The 20,482-nt window shown below is 52.9% G+C and overlaps 1 protein-coding gene across 6 annotated transcripts in view; it reads left to right on the forward strand.

The window, feature by feature from the left end:
- LOC309873633 (uncharacterized protein) overlaps positions 1 to 16,774 on the forward strand; it is a 79,645-nt gene extending 62,871 nt beyond the window's left edge. The window contains exons 1-5 of one of the 6 annotated variants that reach the window (XR_014316439.1): positions 977 to 1,103; positions 3,793 to 3,935; positions 4,034 to 4,139; positions 7,608 to 7,718; positions 16,260 to 16,774. Coding sequence is in view for 4 of the 6 variants with exons in the window: in XM_082749637.1 (XP_082605763.1) it covers positions 1,015 to 1,103; positions 3,793 to 3,935; positions 4,013 to 4,139; positions 16,260 to 16,437 (537 nt within the window). In the remaining 2 variants the exon portion in view is untranslated. Of the gene's footprint in view, positions 1 to 976; positions 1,104 to 3,792; positions 3,936 to 4,012; positions 4,140 to 7,607; positions 7,719 to 16,259 lie in introns of those variants that run through there. The other 5 variants (XR_014316440.1, XM_082749637.1, XM_082749638.1 and 2 more) reach the window with 5 other exon arrangements.
- Positions 16,775 to 20,482: the final 3,708 nt, after the last annotated feature.

Here is a 20,482-nt window from a genome sequence, read left to right on the forward strand (position 1 = left end):
GACACCCCGTGAGTGCTAGCTGTTAGTATGATTATCCTCAACAACATCGTTGTCGTCATCATAGTAGGCCCACTCCTTCCCATTCTTTCTCCCAGGGCAGCTGATGGACCAGCGGCCTGATTCCTCTCCCTGGTGTCTCTTGGGCCCAGAGCGCCTGTTGCCTGCAACTTGGAGCTTGGAGTCTGATTCCTAGCCTATAAAAGAACATCTTCAGTCCTTTGACTCAGGGATGTTGTAAGTTACCACAACTGCGACGCATCACGTGTGTGTCCTTTCGCATTCATCTCCCCTGTTCTGTTCACTTCTCAAAGGATGGGCACACATCTGTCTTGGTCGGCGTCCTGCTTAGTGCCTGGTGTATGCATGAGGCTCCCTAAATATTTGCTGAGAGAAAGATCGAATGAGGGACCCCTGAGACCCCAAGGACCCACTCTGAGCTCTCAGAGTGAACAGACAGTGGCACCAGGACCACGGGCAAAGGCCCCAGCCTCTGAGGTCCTGGGAGGCCACTACTGGCCACTCATGAAGGGATGGTGGAGTGAGGGGACCTTTTCCTGGCAGCTCTACCAGACAGGTGGGATTTATCCTCATTTTAGAGTTGAAGAAACTGCAGCTTACAGAGGCTTGCTCAAGATCAGCTTTTCAGTGAGTGGTGGGCTGGGACTTGATCCAAGACCTGCGACCAGGGCCTATCTCTCGAAGCCCATCTAATGCTATTTTCAGTGCCCACAAATCGGCCTGTTTATTTTCATCTGAATGTTCTATTTATTTCACCAGTGATTTCTGTTTGCAATAGAGCTTTTATTTTTTTCTTTTTAAAGTAGGCTCCCTGCTCAGCATGGGGCCCACACTCAACTACCCTGAGATCAAGACCTGAGCTGAGATCAAGCGCCGGATGCCCGACCGACGAAGCCACCCAGGCGCCCGGGCTAGAGAGCTTTTTGTTCTCAAAATGCTATTGGGCAAAACTAGAAAAAGGGGCAAGCATTCTTGGAGTGTTTTCCACAGCCAGTCATGGTGGGGTACGATATCGGGATGCCAGCTCCTGCTGTTGTTCCCAAAGACCCTAATGGAAGTCATTACACAAGCCAAGCTGCTAACCTGTAAGCAAATGTGTCAACTTACCAACAATCAAGAAATTCCCTGATCCATGTTGGATATTAGCCAGGGGCTGGAGATCAGCCAGCTGAGCGAGTTGCACAACACTCTCCCTGGAGGGGGATTGTTGGATGGGAGGGATTTTCCAGCTCGTGACTTGGATGAACCTGGAGTTATTTCCCCATTGAGCAGCCCCAGCCTGAGAGGCTCCAGCAGCTTCGGCTGAGGGTGGCTGGGACAGGGCCGGGGAGTGGGCCAGACCAGCCTGTCCACGCCTAGCCTGATGGTGTAGCCCTCAGAAGTCTCAGTAGGATTTAGCCTACCCAGCAGCCCAGGAGAGCCCCCTGGAAACCCAGGAGCTACCCTGGGTAGGGGGCTGGTTTCCAGGGAGATAGGGTACCCGCTGACTGGCCGGCGGAGGGCAAGAACCTGAGGAAAGGCCAAAACCGCAAAGGAGGAGACCCCGGCCCTTGGAGCTGAAGGGTCCAGGGTGGGGGAAGAGGATGCTGTGTGGGAAGAGGGCAGGAAGGGGGATTTGGCACAGGCCTGTGCTGCCTGGTCTCAATTTACTTGTGAGGAGCCTCCTAATAGCTGGGTAAGAGCTGTGCACGCTTTCCTGAGAGCCTGCTAAGTGTTTATGGAATGATTTGTGAGGAGAAGTTTCTTTGGAAGCAGCTTGGGGAAGGTATGTTATTAAGAGAGAGAGAGAGCTCTCTCTCCAAGTTCCCGTTGGCCCGCTTCCCCCAAGGCCCCTGGGGTCTGGGCAGCCCATGGTCACAGCAGCTGTTTGCTATTTTGTAGGCCGTGGGGCCGGGAGTGTATTGGGGCTGGGGGAAGTTAGGGAAGTAGGGCAATTTCCTCCTCCCTGAGGTGGCGTCATGCAGCAGAGGACGACCAGAGCCAGAGTTAGGAGCTTGCCTCTGAGGGAGGTGCCCTGGCCTGGGAAAGCGTGGGGGCTGTTGCAGGGGCCGAGAAGGAGCGAGGTCGGCAGGGCCAGAGGCAGCTGAGAGGCTGTAGATGATGGGGATGGAAGCGTAGCCTTTGGCCATCGAATAAGAAGGAAGCTACTGGGGAGGGATATGGACAAGCCAAAAGGGCAGGGTGGAGCCAATGACCCAGCGATGAGTTTGTTCTCTCCAGGGAGGCGCCCTGGGCTCAGGGACTGTCTGGCTTATCTTGACATCACCAGCATCATCAAACATCAGGGCTGGCCCAGAGCAGGGGCTCGGTGTGATGAGTGGTGGGCCCTCACCCAGCCAACCATTCCACCACCAGACAATATGGCCCCGTGCTGCCGTTGGGCCAGCCCTAGAAGTTAAGTCCCCATGCCTCCTGGTGTGGGAAGCTCAGGACCACCTACTAATCAGCCCCTCGGTGGAAATCTGCCCACCCTGGTCTCCACAGAACAGCCACTTTACCTCAGGAACCAGCAGCCAACCACACAGGTCTACTAGGCAGCCCTGGTGACCAGCCATTTCGGATTCTCTGGGGCCGCTGCCAGGGCCTGTAGGCCCGTTATGATCTTTATCCCAATTTATTTGCACACCAGCCATGGAGGATTGGACTTTTTACTTGCCATGATTTTATGGCTAAGAAAAGCTGATGTCCAGGGATCATGGTCACGCTGCTAAGATCACACAGGGAGGGATCAAACTTCTGTTCAAGCCAAAAGCTGAGGTAAGCAATACTGGTGTAAAGTGTTCCCCTATGTTGTCTTACCCTGCACGCCACAATTGTCACTGTGATGTCTCTGTTCGGTTGTCTCCATGCTTACTCGGGAGCTCCCTTAGGATGGGAGGCAGGTGGGCTTTATCCTGGGTCCTTAGCTCCCAGTACTGGGCCTGACATGGAGGAGATGACTGGGTAAACTCTAGCTCAGAATCTGGAAGGCAGGATACCAAGGAAGCGCATGAGCAAGTTAGCAAAGCTCCTGGCATGGTCGGGTCTCGGGGAATGGCCAGTCCAGGGTGCAGGGGTATATATTTGGGGCACTGGGTCTCAACGGGTGCCAAGTACCAAGCCCAGGGGCTGTACTGGAAATCGGAGGGAGTGATTTCTGGATGTCACAATGATTGAGGGTGTCCACCAGTAACTCCCAAGTGGGGACATCTGAAAATCATTTAGAACATTTGAGTGAACGAAAAGCCTAGGCCTTAAACCTAACTCCATTTTCTGTATGAGCACAAAGGATTTTTTTTTTTTCCCAAAGATTTTATTTATTTATTTGTCAGAGAGAGAGAAAGAGCACAAGCAGGCAGAGTGGCAAGCAGAGGCAGAGAGAGAAGCAGGCTCCCCCGCTGAGCAAGGAGTCTGAGGCAGGACTCAATCCCAGGATCCTAGGATCATGACCTAAGCCGAAGGCAGTGGCTTAACCGACTGAGCCACCCAGGCGTCCCACAAACGATTTTTTTGCACGATTCTGATATACCCCAGATTTTCTGGGAATGTGACTACTTTGTAAATTGAAGGAAGATTATCCTTTTTTTAGAATGTGTTGGAGGCCGATTCACTGTTTCAGAAAAATGACGTCACCATCAAATGGCAACCCTTCTCACGACTCTGGAGTGACCTACAACTCGGCCAGCCTCCATCTAGGCCCTTCTAGTGTGGCTTCTTAGGGGAGCTGGCCCTGATCAGGAAAATAATGAAATACGTATTTTTGTTATAAATTACTTTCCATTCATTTCATTTCAGTTTTACTCAGTGGTGTGCGGGAGCCAAGTCACACGACAGCATAGCGCGTGTATTTCTCCCCAGCTCGGAGTTCAGCGTCATCACGTCAGCAGTTTTGAAATTAGCCGTGGTGGAAGTATTTACAGCATGCAACTTGGCAAAGGGTATAAATCAAAGATTTTTTTTTTTCCTTCAGAAATTTGAGTGTTAAACTTTACCAGCCCACCACGGGTGACATTAGCTTTCTTCGTTGTGTCTGGAGGCAGACTACATTATCTAGGAAGACCATTTCAGCCTAATAAAGGAGGCATTGGACCCCATCGATGGAAAACCACAGAGGGAGGGAAAAGAGCCACAGATGCTTATAGGTAAGGACATCCTGCCCAGGGCAGGTAAGGAGTGCCCTCCTGCAGAAGAAGATTGAGTCCCTGGGAGGAGGCCTGGGTGGGGGTATCAAGCAACCACAGGAGGGGCTGCCCATCTCCACCCCCAGGAGACCAGAGCCAGACCAAAGGCAGCCATGGCTCCCTCCCTAGGCTGACCTGTGCTGTTCTCTATTTTGACACATAAAGCTGGTCAGAAAAGGAGAAGCCAGATGGCCTTGATAGCGGCCTGCCCTTGACTTGGCCTCTTGGGAGTTTTGACCCTCCATCAAGCTGCCCGCTAGGGTCAGCCCTAACCTTCCCCGCCCTGTTGCACTCCAGCCCGCTTCCCAGGACTCAGCATCTGCCTAATATGAGCACCACCCAGCTTTTGAGCCCCTGCTGTATGCCAAGCACTGTGCTACGTGTTTCCTGTTATCCCGCTCCCTTCACCTCCCATGGGAAGTCCTCTTATTTTTCAGATAAGGAGACAAGCTCAGATTGAGGGTATGACTTGCCCAGGATCACCCAGACCGCAAGTGGTGAAGCCAGAACCCAGGCTGTCTGACTCCGCACTGGGCTCTTAGCCCCACACTTGAGCTTTCAAAGGGAAGATGGTATCTGTTCAACTCCTCCCTTGATGAGGTCCAATGTGTAGGTCAGAGCTGGAAGGGACCAGAGAAATGACCTAATTCTACGAGCCTCAGCAGTTCATAAATCCACCCCGCCCCCCACATACAGCAGCGTCACTATCAGAAAACCTGCTCCCACCGTGAGAGAGGCAGGAGCCTCTTTTTTCTAAGAAGGGATGTTTCTGTTGGTGTTTATCGTGTAGGTAGGGTCAGGCTGAATAATGGTGATTTCAGCAGTGTCACGGAGAGCCAATATTATTGCTATGGCTTTAAAACACAAACAACAAAAAAAGAATCTATTAGTCACCAAGGAGTGTAATAAGCCCGTTGAGTAATCAGCCTGCCGGCCATGGTACCTGTAAACCGCATGGATGATAAATGAAATACCACTGCCAAATTCCTGGACACTTGCGGGTGGGCGTGAGGCCTGTGGGCTGAGAGGTCACAGGCCTTGTCCTGGAAACTCTGTTTCCTGCCAGTGGACTGAGGACCCCTGCACAAGTTCATTTCCCATTACATAGATGAGGAAACCGAAGCCCAGTAAGGCAAAATGGTTTACCCAAGGTCACCCATCAAGTTCAGGACAGAGTCAGGGCTAGAGGCCAGCTCTTGCTGGCTGTCCACAATCTGGGAGGACAGCAAGTGCTTTTGAGCTGTGGCTGCGGTCACATGGCGTGTTCTCCGTCCCTCTCCGATCTGCCTACCTCCTCCCTCTGACATCCTTGGCTGACCTCAGACCCTCTCCTCCCTCCCCCCTTGGCAGATAAGGCTGCCAAAGTTTCCAGAGGGACCTGGGGACAGGGTGTGGCTTCCGGAATGTCCAGCCTTGGGGACGGGCTGGAGAGAGAGCAGGATTTGGGACTGCTTTCCCCTTCCCCAGGCCTGTCCACTTGCAGCTGCGTGGGTGGATCCAGACGTTCGGGGACTTGCCAGATGGACAGAGAGACCAAGGTTTCCCCAAAATCCAATCAGAAAGGGCCTCCTTGGAAGGAAGAGAGACAGGGAAGGATTTGGCCAAAGTTTTGGCTTATGAGCATGCTTGATATTAGCCACTAGTGTTCGCCAGCCATTTCCCTTGCCCGGCCTCGTAGTTTTCCTCCTCTGAGAAGTGGGCAGAGGGATGCTCATCCAGTCCGCAAAACTCAGATGAGTGCCCAGTCATCAAAGTTAATAATTCAGGGCTTACCATGTTTCAGGCACTGAGCTAGTCACAGTCCGTGCGTTCTTGTATCTCCATCTTACGGATAGGTTTTTGTTTTTTGCTTTTTTAATTTATTTAACAGAAAGAGAGATCACATATAGGCAGAGAGGCAGGCAGAGAGAGAGAAGGGGAAGCAGGCTCCCTGCTGAGCAGAGATCCCGATGCGGGGCTTGATCCCAGGCCCCTGGGATCATGACCTGAGCCGAAGGCAGAGGCTTTAACCCACTGAGCCACCCAGGTGCCCCCTCATGGATAGGTTTTTTTTATTTCATGTTTCTATGACAAGGTGACGAGGGCTGGGGAAGTTTTAACAACTTGTTCAGGATCCGTACGCAGGGGCCAGTGGGAAGCGTCTATGCCACATTCTGAAGGTACTTTGAGCTGGAGGACGGTGTCAGCTGGAGTAGGACTCTTCGGTCAGCCTTAGAGAGATTGAGGCAACAACCTGCAGAGGATGGCGGCACTCTGTGAAAACCACGTCCTGTGGCCCAGCCGCTCTGAGCCTGAGAGGAGGGTGTCTGACAACCTCCATCATAATGTCACTGATAGGCTGCTGGTCACCTGGCAGCTGGGGGACCCATCGGCAGAGCTGGAGAGAAACAGGGCCGTCCCAGGGCCTATCCCCTGGCCTGCTCCCTGAGGAGCACGTGTGGATCCTGGGAGGGGAGCCGAGTGCTAAGAATGACAACAGTGACAAGGCCAGCCACCAGGAAATGCGTCAGGGCTTCCCAAGACAGTTGCTGATTTGATCTCCTGGGAAGTCCTGGGAAGCGGGGATTATTAGCCTCATTTACATATAAAGAGACTGAGGTCCAGAGCAGGGAAGTGGCTAGTTCAGAGTCACCCAGGATCTTGATTTGGACCAGGGTCTGTCTGCCCATAGCCTGTGGTTTCTCCGTGACCCCGGCACCGGTCTGTGTTTGTTGAAGCACACTGTGTGAGTCACCACACCTCCCTAGGCCTCGGTTTCCATGACATGAGAAAATCCATTCCTGCCCTTGTTAAAAAGTGTTGGAAGATTTCAATGAGGTCATAGATGTAGATGATGTGCTTTCAAGTTCAGCCAGTGATTGACCCCTTGCTCTTAGGTGATTTTAGGAGGATTGGTGACTCCATAGCCTAAAAGTATCACCTCCGGCCTGCCCCCTGTCTCAAAATTCACCCTTAGAGATACTCTCCAGGGTCTGATTTGTCCCCAGTAAGTCCCCCGGCAGAGTGGTATGTTTGGAGCACAATCACCCACCAGGCAGTAGAGGCTTACACTATGACTGGGTCAAGTTCAATGGCTTCCATGAAAGCAAATGGTCTGGGAAGATGAGCCGTTCCTCTAGATCTGGGTGAAGTCCTTTCTAAGCTCAATCCCTTCCTCTTAGAGACAGATGTACCCCTTCCCACGGAGGGCAGAAGCGGTCTGGGGAGGAGGTCTGGAAGTCAGAGAGGTGGGAGGCCTCACTGATCATAATCTAGCCAGACAAAAGGCATCGGGAAAATGGACAGCCCCACCCGATGGCCCGAAGTGGCTCAGAGGTAGTAGGGACAGTGCTGAGATTAGAAGTTGGTGTGGGTCCTGCCAGAATGGACAGGCAGAGTGAGGTCAGATGCAGGATATGGGGGGCAGGACATCTCACTCATTACCTGCAGGACTTTAATTTACAGACGTGACTGAGCATCTGAGACGATGCCATCTTCAGCAGTGAGCTTCCAGGCCAGGGCAATGTCATCTGGGACGTGGGACTGAGGGATACTTTCCAGGTGGGTCCCCATGGAGCTGATGCTGGCAAACACCTTCCATGTTTGCTTGCAATGATGACTTCTTTGGAAGGCTCGGGTCTCCAGATTATAAATCCATGAGCACAGCCAGACCCATGGTAATAAGACCACAGTCACCAGAATGGTGTGTGGTTACACTTGACGGGTTTTTTTAATTTCTGTGGAAGTTCAGGTTCTGAGGGGTCCCATGGCAGGTGAGCAGTTGCCTGGCCTGTTGGACAATCTGTGGTTAATGTGTCCCATGGGAGAGTGTACCCAAGGTTTGGCCTCCGGCCCTTGTGGGATAGGAGGAAGTTCAAAAATTTATAAAGAGGGGTGTGTGGGTGGTTCAGTTGGTTAAGCATATGCCTTCAGTGTGGGTCATGATCCTGGGGTCCTGAGATCAAGTCCCACATCAGGACTCCCTGCTCAGTGGGAAGACTGCTTCCTCCTCTGCAGCTACCCCGACTTGTGCTCTTTCTCTCACTCGTGCGCACGCACACACACACACACACACACATACTCTCCATCTCTTTTTCTCAAATAAATAAATAAAATCTTAAAAAAAAAAAAACACCAAAATTTATAAAGTTAGGTTAAGGCATAGGGCAAGATGGAGACTCATTTAGGGATCTATTTGCTAGACTGGAATTTTAAAAGGAGTTGTTTGAGGAGAACAATTATGTTCCTCAGGGAAGCTGGCTCTCTGGGATCTGTTGGGAACATGAACGTTTGATTGAATGCCTCTTCCAGGAGGCCAAAATTGTGTATTTTGAGAAGTAAAAAATGGTGTCTTGGTGACTACCAGCAATGTCTGTGCCTCTGAAGGGAGTGAGGAATGTCCTGACAAGGTCTGATACTGTGGCCTTAGTACCTGCGGATGTGTGATCTTCATTTATATTGCGGGCATCTGTGAGGCAGGAGATTTCAGAGTTCTTCATCTTGTAAAGGACAGTTTTTAGGTAATGGCTGAAAAGGGAATATGGGACCCTTCATTGGCCAGAGCACCCAGGGCAGGAAAACTGATTGCCTCAAGTTTTGCCAAGTGTCCTATCCTTTCTCAAGGAGAGTCAAGCTAAGGGATGGAAATCAGCAACATTCCATTTATTTCTGTCATGTCAGATGCTAGCTAGCCGTGCCATTCTCCCGTGCTCTCTATTCAGTTCACCCCTAGGGGCTTCCTGGGTAGCCAAGGGGGCTTGGGGAAGGGTAGCCTCCTACATCAGCATGACATCTGGCAAGGGACTGAGGACAGGGGAAGCCCCCTCCTCCTGCTGGTGGAATATGCCAGGGGGACCAGGTGTGGCTCCATCCTATCATGAGGAGGTTTTGGTAGCATTGCCAAGGTTTTGGGTCATGTTCCCATGACCCAAACCATAACGGGCACCTGGGTGGGGAAGGTCAGGCTCAGGGTCTGTGAGAAGCTCTATTTCCAGGAGAGACTAGTAGGTACCTGGGCTGGACGTAGGAAGGGACCTGGCAACGTGGGTGAGACCAAGAGGGGCAGCCAGGACCCAGAGGGTGGGGCCCACAGTGGGGGAGGTGCAAAGGGCCAGGGTGCAGGGCTAAGCGGTGGAAGCTGCTGCCTGACCCTCGGTTTGCTCCAAGAATGGATTTCTGTCCAGTCCCCTGGGAAGGCCAGGGCAGACCAGCTTCTGGGAAGGGCTCTGCAGACCAAGGAGGCCACAACACAGTTAAGGGTTTCTTTCAAGGTCTCTGATATGGCTTACACCATCAGCACGGTGACCTCTGCACAGAGACAGGATTCTTTGATTTCACCTCACGTGGATGGGAGTGTGGGAATGTGTGTCCATTGCCACGTTGCCAGGAAAAGGTACATATTAGATGATGGGCCTCCACACACTGCAAAGCTGAAGAACAGCACAAAATAATTCTTTTCCTGCCCCCTTGCCCCTGCCTCAGGGCACCCTTCAGAGATAACAGGCATCACTCTCTCCTCTCTGCTCTCCCACAGTCCTGACTATCCTCTGTGTTAATATTTTAATGGGCTTTTTGTTTGTTTGTTTTTATATTGAAATACTTAATTCACAGGGAGTTGATCTATAAGTTTAACTCATTTTCTATCAAATTCCCAGCAAGGCTTTTCTTTTAATAGGTATAGACTAGATTTTTTCAAAATTTATAGGAAGGGCAAAGAAATTAGAATAAAGCAACTTTGGAAAGGGATAATAAAATGGGAAGAATCACCTAGCTGGTTTCAAGACTTTGTATATAGCTACAGTAACCAAGACGACATGCTATTGACAGATAAATAGATCATTGAATAAAGTCCACAAATAGACCTTCACAAATAAAGTCATTAGATTTTTTTTAAGCCTTTATTTATTTATTTGAGATGGAGGGAGAGTGAGAGATAGAGCACAAGTGGGGGGCAGTGGGAGAGGGAGCAGGCTCCCTGCTGAGCAACGGGGAGGAGTCGCCATCCCAGGATTCTGGGATCATTACCTGAGCCGAAGGCAGACACTTTTTAACCAACAGAGCCACCCAGGTGCCCCTAGCCATCAGACTGTTGGCGGGGGGGGGGGGGGGGGGGGGCCGCAAAGCTATTTTGAAATCATCATGGATTCACAGGAAGTTGTAAAGATAGTACAGAAAGGTCCTGTGTACCTCTCCCCCGATCTCCACAGAAGGTTACATCTTAGATCATTGTAGTCCAATATCAAAAGCAGGAAACTGACATTGATAGAATGCACGTGTGCTGTTCTGTGTCCTTTCATCTCATGTGGAGACCCGTGTTACGGCAACCACAGTCAAAATACAGACCTGTTGCCTCCCCCACCGGCAAAGATCTCCTTGGGTGCAGTGGGTCTCAACCACCGGCCCTCCACATGGGCTCTATGCACTCCCCTGCTTCCCTGGTCCCCCCTTCACCCACCCCTCATGGTCTCCATGCCTCTGGACACCTGCTGCCCCTCCTGTCCCACCTGTGTCACCAGATGCCCTCCATCTAGCCTGACTGTCCCTGATCCCAGCAATTACTACTCTCTTCTCCATCTCTGTAATCTTTACCATTTCAAGAATGTTATATAAATGGAACCAGACAGTGTGTGAACTTTAGAGACTGGCTTTTTCACTCAGCATCACGCATGCTGCTGCGCACATCCATGTTCCTCCCTTTATTGCTGAGAGGTGTTCCATGGTCCTTTTCCTTCTCCCAGACCTTCCTTCTCTTTCTGGACTCTGAACCAGGTGTCCCTACCTGGGTCCCCCCCATCTGGGCTGTGAGTGGAGAGGGGGCGGGGTTTGTGGGCTTGGGAGTGCAGGGACCTGGCAGGCAAGCAGGTCACTGTGGCTATGTCCTTCAGCCTCAGAATGAAACATGAAATAGGACCAAGCTGTGCAAACCATCCCGGGGCTCTTGTCTGCTTTTGTCACTCAACTTCCGTGCCCTTGTGAGACTGCATTTCTGTTCTCTCTTCCCCTTTACCAAAGATGGCTCAGCTCGTGCCCATCTGCCATCTTGGCCCGGTGTGGCCAGGGCCTCTGTCGTGAAGGTGTGATGTTCCTCTCAAGGCTCAGACTGGGCAGCCTGGCTCCACCAGCCGTGGCAGCCTCTACCTGGCCCACTGGGTGTGAAACAAGGGGACACGGACAGCATCTTGTGACCAAAGGAAGGGCCGGCATGCTGCGTTCTGGGCCCCAGGTACCAAGGAGTGGAGGTTTCCAAGAGACACTCCCTCTTCTGCCAGCACTGCCTGTGTCAGAATCTTCGGTGGTGAGGGAGGGGGTGGGGTGTGGGGAGGTCTCCTAGCTCTGAGCTCATGCCCTGGGCAGCTATGAGCAATCCTCTTTAGGACTCATCTCCTCAACTGTACAGTAAGGGTTTGGACCCCACATTCTCAGGCCCTTCCTCAGTTACAGTCTCAGGGTGCCCAGTGGCCTCCCTCTACCAACAAAAACCATTCCTGGTTCCCAGCTGCCCTCAGAGTAGAGTTCAAGCTCCTCAGCACGGCAGTCAAGGCCGTGCCTGAGCTGACCACTGATGGCGTAGCATCTCCAACTCTCACCTCTGCCCGCCTTCTCCTTTCAGGTGACAGTAGCATGCAGCTGGCTATGACTCCCCAGCCGCACAGGCACCCTTCCCTTGCTTGATCTGCTGTCCTCAACTCCCGATGTAGACATCACCTTCTCTTGGAAGGCCTGCCTGACTGCCTTTACACCCCATACTCCTTTTCTCATCCAAACAGCCCACTGTTCTCATCTGCATCGCCTGTCCCTGCACTCAGCTGGCCTCTCCTGGCATGGGTCTCTATGGGGACCTGGGAAGGGTGACACAAGGCTACAGGGTCCTGCATAGTGTCAGGCATGACACAAACCCTTGCACTGGCCACCTCCAGCTTGGGAAGGTGATGCCACCTCTTTCTCCCCCTCCCCTCCTCCTCCCCGCCCTCCCCCTCCTCCTCCTCTGGCTCCTGGGTTGTCATGCCCCGGGGGTGGGTGAACTCACACTCTGATGTGGCTTGGCCAAGCCTTGCTTTCTTTTGAACGCAATGAAAACCAAATAACACATTGCTTGTCATTGTTAGAAAAGTCAGTAGGATAGAAAAGCTGCCTCTTTCCCTCCTCCCACCATGGTCCCGCCCCAGCTCGATTTTCCTATTCCTCAGAGCCCAAGCTCTCAAGAGAATGTAGAATTCTAGGATCTTGGAATAACAGGATAATGGAACCTTAGACTAATGTAATGCTAGAATCCTATAATCACTGCATCACAAAAAGCCACAATAATGATATTTTGGTATTATTGAAGCCAGAGTTTCCTTTTACATGGAATCTTTGTCTATGGAATCCTTGAATCCCATCCTGTTGTTGCCAAAAACTTTGGGTTGGACCCAAGAGTCCACCTCTTCAATATCCATGTGCTATGGACTGAATGTTTGCCCTACCCATCCCCCACATTCATATCTTGGAGCCCTAATCCCCAGCATGAATGGTATTCTGAGGGGGCTTGTGGAAGGTAATTAGGTCACAAGGGTGGAGCCCTTGTGGATGGGATTAGTGCCCTTGTAAGAAGAGACACAAGAGAGATGATCTTCCTCTCTATTAAGTGAGGACACAGCAAGAAGATGTCCATCGGCACATCAGAAGTGGGCCCTCACCTCTCCAGAATTACGGGAAAACTCCTCTGCCTGGGCTCACAGCAGGTGAGAGGTGGGGACGGCTGTGGTCCTCCCAGGGGAGGCCCCTGCCCTACACAAGACCCACACATCCTCGGGGCTGGGAGGAAGACCGTGGTGGCCGGATGGACCCGAGGCTGACCTCAGCTCCATGAGCCTTTGGCATACAATAGCGGACAAGGCACTCGAGGCTCTCTGACCCCCCCAGTTTCACTGCAGCAAGAACAGGGGAATTTTAGGTGATCCACAAACTCTTAGCTCGCGTCTTATCATCGTTCTAAGCTTTCTCCTGACTTGAGGCACTCGGGGTTTTGAACAGTGCTAGGCTCTCTGAAAAGCTTTGGTGACCTGATGAGGTTCAGAGGTGCAGGGCAGGAAAACCGGCTTCCTGGGGACAAAGCCGGGCTCAGGCTGTGGCTCACACTGGGGACGCTGATCTCAGGTCTGCTGGGGAATGACACAAATGAGGCCTCTGGTTAAGCTTTTCTTGAGCGTCTACTCCCAACCACAAAGCCTTCCTGACAGTAGAGCTGGGACATTCGCTTACTTGCCTGAGCCTCAGTTTCCTCAACTGTGGAGTCCAGAGAGCTCAGCTTGCTCATCCAGGACTCAGTTTCCAGGCCTACAATTTCCCATGGGCAAGCTTACATTTGCACACTTTTTAACCTACAACACAGCGTGGGCCAGAGGCCCTGACACACGTGACAGACTATCCCCGTGCGTCAGAAAGGACAGCAGGGCTCACCTGGTCTCTCTGTCACATGTGTCTTCTCACAGGTCAGGTACTCGGTCTGTCATTCCTGCCCCCTCCCAGAGAGGGTGGTGGTCTTCTTCTCAGTCACAGAGCAAGAGCTTGGTCAAGAGGCTTGGTCTGGACCCCAGTCTTCTGTCTCCCTCAGGCTGTTTTCTTTTTTTGTTTTCCTCCACTGGGTGGCATTTGGCTCCCAGTCTCTGACTTATTTACATATTAGAGAAGAGGGGGTTGAAGCTGAGGGGGGATGCCTTTTAGGACATCAAAGTCAACTGAGCCTCCCGTGCCCATGGTGGGAGGTCTGGAGGACCTGCCCCATCAGCATGTCAGCAAAGTCAAGGCCCCTCCAGAGGGGCAGGAATGTGGGGGGTGGTGATGGGGGACGGTGGGGAGCTGGGTTGGGATCAAGTTGCCCTGAGATGGAAACAAACACCAACTCCCAATCAAACCCAAATAGAGATTCCAGGAGGAACTGGGTGTCCCAAGCCGCCCCAGGCTAGGCTGGCATAGGGAGGGGGTCAAAGGATGAAACCAGGGCTCCCCAAGGGGCGTGTGGTTCCCAGGCTTCTGCTGAGCAGCCCTCCCTCAGAGAACCAGGCAGATGGAATTTCCTCGCTGGGAGCCTGCAGTCGGCTAGTGCTAGTGCGGGAGAGCTGCTGGGGCTGTGTTTACAACAGCCAGACAAACATCCACAGGGGGCTTGCTGTCTCCCAGCGGCCACCAGAGAATGGGACGGGTGGGAGGACCCGGCCAACAGCAGTGCTTCCAGACAAGCCACATGAAGGCTGTGGGCTCACTGCACTGAGGGAGCTGGACTCATGGCGGCCCTTACTACTTCCTAAGGTGCTTAGTTGAGGCGCCCTCAGGGACCCACTCCCCACCCCCCCCACCCCGCCCCCAGCCCACAGGCGGCGCTCACCCATGTGCTCCTGGTTTCTGAGAGAAACAGGTCCTGATACTCACACCATGAGGTGAGCAGCACCTCGGGCCAGGCCTCACCAAGTGGGCAGGTTCTGTACTTCAAGTCTGTGGGACTCTGGTGTAGGAGGAAAGGACCAGAGAAAACCAGCAAGTGCCAAGTGCTGACTGTGTCCAGGACCCTGGGCCAGCCTCTTGGGAAAACATTCTCTCCTGTAGTCCTGACCCCAGCCTGAGAGGCTGACCAGAGCCCCCACTTGGCAGATTGCTTGGGGACCACAGCAGATTGCTAGGGGGCCACTGTGGTGAGTGGGGTGGGGGACAGGGGTCACAGCCACGGGTGGGGGGGTCCCCACTGTGCCATGCCTCAAGGCCTCTGCTCCCTGCTCCTTCCCCCTTCACACCCAGCATGAAATGCCAGCTGGGTCGAGGTCTCAGCTGTGGCCTTACTGTCCTTGTGGAGAGCTTTGAACATGTCTGATGCTTTTTCTTCATCTTTGCATTCCCTCTCAGTCTAGGGTTTTTCTCTCCTCAAGTGTCATTTATACTACTTTTACATAATAATTTTGATTTGAACTTGTTTGATTTGAACAAGTTCAAAATAATTTTGAACTTGTCTTCTCCCCTTCACTGACTGATCTTTGGTAGTTGTTGAGACACCGAACCCTTCTGGTGGGTCTGGGCCTCAGGCTGAGTGTGGGGTACAGATAGCCGCATTCACCCACCTTTGAGCCTGACTCCTGGTGGGGGGGCAGCTGGACACGTGTGACCCACACTGGCCCAGTCACGTGCGCTCTTGCTGAATTTGGGGTTTGGGGTTCAGAGCCGCCTGGCCCTCGGTCTGCAGCTTGGCTGATATTACGGGAGAGATGGAGGGAGGGCTGAGGGGCGTCTGTCGGGAAGCTTGCTGCAGAGAGAGGCAGTGGTGAGAAGCACTCTGACCCCCTCCTCAGTTCTTGGCTGCTTTTCTAGCCCTCAGGAGACCAATGCTGGTCCTCAACCTGGCCAGGGGGTCTGCGGAACACCATGTCCTCAAGGTGACTAACCATGCTGGCCATGAGAGTCTTAACAGCGGATTTATTGCATCTGAAAACTTAATCCCGCTGGGCCCTGTCTCCGAGTTCACTGCAACATTACCCACCATTAGCCTTGTCCACAGTTTCCAAGACCGCCCCACAAATAAAACCCTCCTCCTTCTCTTAGTGTTCTCTCCCTACGGGGCCATGTCCTCTAGATGCACGCATGCACGCGCACACACACATACCTGTGTCCATTGCCCTAAGCCATTCCGCCCGGACATACCTTCATCTACCCCCACCCTTCCAGAAGGGTCCAAACTCCAATATCACCTCCCACTGACATCCCCATCTCCCATCACCCTTGAAATTCTGGATTTTGTAGGATACAAGCCCTGCCCAAGGTTGGAAGAGTGATCATTCCTTTTATTCCATAGGCATTTTTATGCCCTCACCTCTAGTAACCAGCCCCCACCCCAAGCAGTCCTCCCATTCTTCCTCCCCACGGATGGCACCACTTCCCTGTCCCATGTCCTAAATGGGGCAGCTTTAGAGGCCCCTCTCTGTCTAGAGCAAGGAGACCCAAGCAGCTAGGGTGATGGAACCCCAGGTACCTGTGAACATGACCGCATCGAGAAGTAGGGTCTTTGCAGTTAATCAGAGAAGCTGCAATTATACTGGAGAGGAGCAGGCCCTAAATCCAGTATGACTGTTGTCCTTCTAGGAAGAAGAGAGGACAAGGAGTCAGGAAAGAGCGCCATGGGCCAGCAGAGCCCCAGACTGGAGCAAGGCCCCTGCAAGCCGGGAAGGGCCAAGGACGGTTGGCCCACCAGAAGAAGGAAGGGGAAAGGAAAGCTTCTTCTCTAGAACTTTCAGAGAGAGAGAGAATATGGCCCTGTTGACCCCTTGATTTTGGCCTTGTAACCTCCAAAACGGTGACAGAATACACTGCTACTGTTTTAAGCCACCCAATCGTGACAGCCCTGCCAAGGGCCTATAGGGCCTTTCAGACCTGGCAGACCGGCACTGCCTTTCCTCCCAGCCCACGTGTTCTTTCTAAAGCAGGGCTAGGATTGCTCCCTCCCCAGCTCACACCTTTTCTATGGCTCCCTATTGTCCTGGTATCCACGACCCCCCATCACTGGTCCTGGCCTTCTTTCCTGTTTCGGCTACCCCAAACCATAGCTCCGGCTCTCCCCTCCATGTCCTCCCTCACGCTCTGCTGGAAAATATAGCACTTTTTCTGGTCCACATCTACTCATTTTTTTCTTCGTTCAGTCCTTATAACAACTCTGGGAGTTAGGCGTTCTCATCCCCATTATACAGATGGGGACACCGAGGCCCAGATAGGGCTCCGCGAGCTTCTGCGTTGGAAAGGGCTTTGGCAAGATCAGGGCCAGGCCCTTTGGGGGCAGAGGCAGTGTTCCACGGCCTCCCTGCCACTCCCCCTCCCCTGCCTGGGGAGCCCCCACCGCCCCAGGAACATCTGTTCCTCTGGCCTCCAGCTGCTGCCCGTTTCAGGATAACAAATTATACTGTAACCAGAGGTGAAATCAAATGCAGGCCAAATAGTTTTCCACGGCCATTTAATGCGAAATAATTCTAAGGCATCTGTCTTCCTCACCATGTGGGGCTAGAACACGTGGTGCCGAGAAGGCCTGAGCAGCCAGACCCCAGCCTGCTCCCACAAATAAATAAACAAGGGGCGGCCGGCAGGCGGCTGTGGTGTAAATCAGGGCCTTTATGGGGCAAGAGGCCTGTCAGGGCCCAGACCCCCTGACTGCCTCTGAAAGAGAACACCGGTAGACACCCCTGTGAGAAAGCAGAGACTGAGCCAGGATGCCCTTTCAGGGTCCCCCGTCGGGCCCTTGGCCCCACTGGCTGCCAGCCCCGGAGGTCTTGGGAGACACCCCCACCCACTGATTGTCCCGCTCACTCGTTCACTCGGTCCTCGGCGCGTAGTAAGCACTCGGTCAAAATGTGTTGAATGAATAAATTCACTCCTTTCTTGCTTCCTTGCCCCCTCTCCCCTCCCACCCTGTCTCTGCAGCACAGAGGTCCCCTCATGATGCAAAGCCCTGGCGGGGCCCCTAATTTGGATGAGCCTGGGTCCTAAGCCAGGCCCTGGGTCCCAAGCCAGCCCCTGGGGTACCAGGAGGGGTGAGGCTGAAGGGAGAGGGAGCAGCCGGAGGCCTGGAGCACAGCCTTCTGCCAAGACTTCATTCAGAGATGGCTCCCCCCAGACAGAAACGGAGCCTGCGGGTGAGCTCTTTGGCTAACAGCATAAGCTCCCTCTGTACCCCAGAAATACGGTGCTGCTGGCACCCCTGACGACGGTCCTTCTGTTTGTGCCTCACTGCCCTGCCACTGGGTCCAGGAAACCGCCCCCCCCTTCTCTTAAGGGCTCAAGGTTTGTGGACTACCCCAGGGGTTCCCTTACCCCACACCGCCTACCCCCTGCACTCAGCAGTCCCTGGTGTTCCATGAGGGGCGACCATTACTGCCCCCACTTCTGATCATGATAGTCCTCACCGCTCTCTTTTCACCCCTCCATTTACTTAAAACATTTTATTATTGTAAAATACACAACACAGAAACGCTGCCATTAGTGACATTCAGCACGCTCACCGTGCTGTGCAATCATTACCATCCTCTCGTTCCAGAACATTTCCAGAAGGAAACCCTGTACCCTTGCCCTCTCCTCCTGGCCCCTGGCAACCTCAAGTCTCCTCACAGCATTTTTAATGTTGATTCTAATACATGCCAAACAGGACACATGATCCCCAGGTCCCTGGAGGGGGAAACTGAGGACCGCATGTGTGCATGGCTGGTATATCTGGTCCCCCTCCTCCTGTAACTTGGTGCCCCCACCCTCCACAGAGCAGCACCTGAGAGCCGTGTGTCCAGGTGTCTTTGGAGGCTGTTGCAGATGCCCTGCCCCCCACCCCCAGCAGACTTGGTGCTACTGGTAGTTGAGAAGCCAGAGAGATGGTGCTGTGTTCAGAGCTCAGTCTCAGTCACCCAGTATACGTAGGCTATTGGTTGATGCGCTGAGAAGGCTTCAGGTGACAGTGGCAGTGTGGGCAGGGAAGGTGACAGGGAGGGAGTCTGCTGGGCCCCTCTTGCTTTCGGCTCTAGAGCAGAAGGTCACATGGTTCTCTGGGGCTTGCCGGCAGGGTCTGAGCATATCTGCCACACTCAAGCCCTCGTGCTCATACACCTAGACCTCAGTTTCCTGTATCTGGACCTCCCTTTCTCCCTCAAACCTCCCCAGACTGAAGCTCCTATTCATCCCTCAAAACCCACTCAGCGTACCCTCTGCTATGAGGGAGGGCAGTGGTCTCAGTGTGGTGAAATCAGCAGCTACAAGTCTCCACAGATGAACCTGCCTCACAGCCAGGGCTGAGCACCCCAACTCAAGTGGACCCTTCTTTGTGCTTCCCTTGTGAAGCTCCCTCCTTCTCATTTGGAGAATGTCCGTTCAGGGGTCTGTTCCCCTCACTGTACGGAGAGCCTTTTGAGACAACAGTCTTCAGAGTGTCCTGGTTAAGAGCCCAAGACTTTTGTATAAACAGTTTTACATTTGAGAGATAATTCAAATATCAAACAATTCACCCATTTATTTTTTTATTTTTATTTTTTTATTTATTTGACAGACAGAGATCACAAGCAGGCAGAGAGGCAGGCAGAGAGAGAGAGAGAGAGAGAGAGGGAAGCAGGCTCCCTGCTGAGCAGAGAGCCCGATGGGGGACTCACCCATTTATTTTTTTAAAGATTTTTTTGTTTACTTGAGAGAGAGAGAGAGAGAGAGAGACAGCACACATGCAGGCTGGGGGAGGAGCAGAGGTTAGAAGGACAAGCAGACACTGTGCTGAGCACAGAGCCCGACGTGGGGTTCGATCCCATAACCCTGAGATCATGAACTGACCTGAAATCAGGAGTTGGTCACTTACACAACTGAGCCACCCAGGTGTCCCACAATGCACCCATTTGAAGTATACAGAGATTTTTGCTATATTACGTTATTAATTATAAAAATTAATTGATAAAATATATATAACAACAAATTTGCTCTTTTAACCACTGTGGAATGTACAATTCAGTGACATTAATTATATCCACAGTGTCTGCAACCATTGGAGCCCAAGACCCTGCCTTCAGATAGATCCTGGCTCTCCCCCTTCATAGCCATGTGAGGCCGGCTTACCCATCTGGAAATTGGGGATACCAGGGACCGCCTCAGTAGTCATTGTGAAGCCCCTGCTATGTGACTTCATCACACATGTGCTGTGTGGCCTCAGACTTGCCCCTGGCCCTCTCTGGACTCAGCTCCTGACATCAACAAGGCAGAGTCAGGATTAGGTGAGCCCAGGGGCTTGGGAGCTCTGACAGCGCTTACTGGCCTGCCCCATCAGTGGTCCTGTCTTCACTGTGATCATAGCCCTGGGGCCCACTCCCACTCCTCAGAGAACTTACCCATATCCCAGTGGTCTTGCCACCATGGCAGACTGTGCAACACAGCCATAGGTGATGGGACCTAAGAGGACATGTGACTCAAGAGAATTTGGACCTGGGATGCGCACACTAGTAGGGTCGCCGACGCTGGAGCTGGGAGATAAGGTTTGCAAGGGGCTTGAGCCTGGCTTTGAAGGGAGTTGTGGTGGCAGTTAGGGGAGACCTGGTTAGATCAGGTGGCAGACCAGACCCTGACATGCCAGGGAAAGTGGGAGCCCCATGGTGGGGAGAGGAGGCTGAGCTGGGGCAGGAGGGCTTGGCAGAAGGGAGGGGAAAGAGAAGAGGACTCCCAGGCCATGTGGCTTTGGGCCAGTCTGGGCCCCTCCCAGAGCTTCGGTTTCCCCTTCGGGTGGTGGGGTTGTACTCAGGGGTGCCCGGGTCCCTTCCAGCACTGACTTACCCTTATGGAGTGTGAGACCAGGCGGAAGCAGA

This window comes from Mustela nivalis, assembly GCF_964662115.1.
Source record: "Mustela nivalis genome assembly, chromosome: 9".
Taxonomy (NCBI): domain Eukaryota; kingdom Metazoa; phylum Chordata; class Mammalia; order Carnivora; family Mustelidae; genus Mustela; species Mustela nivalis.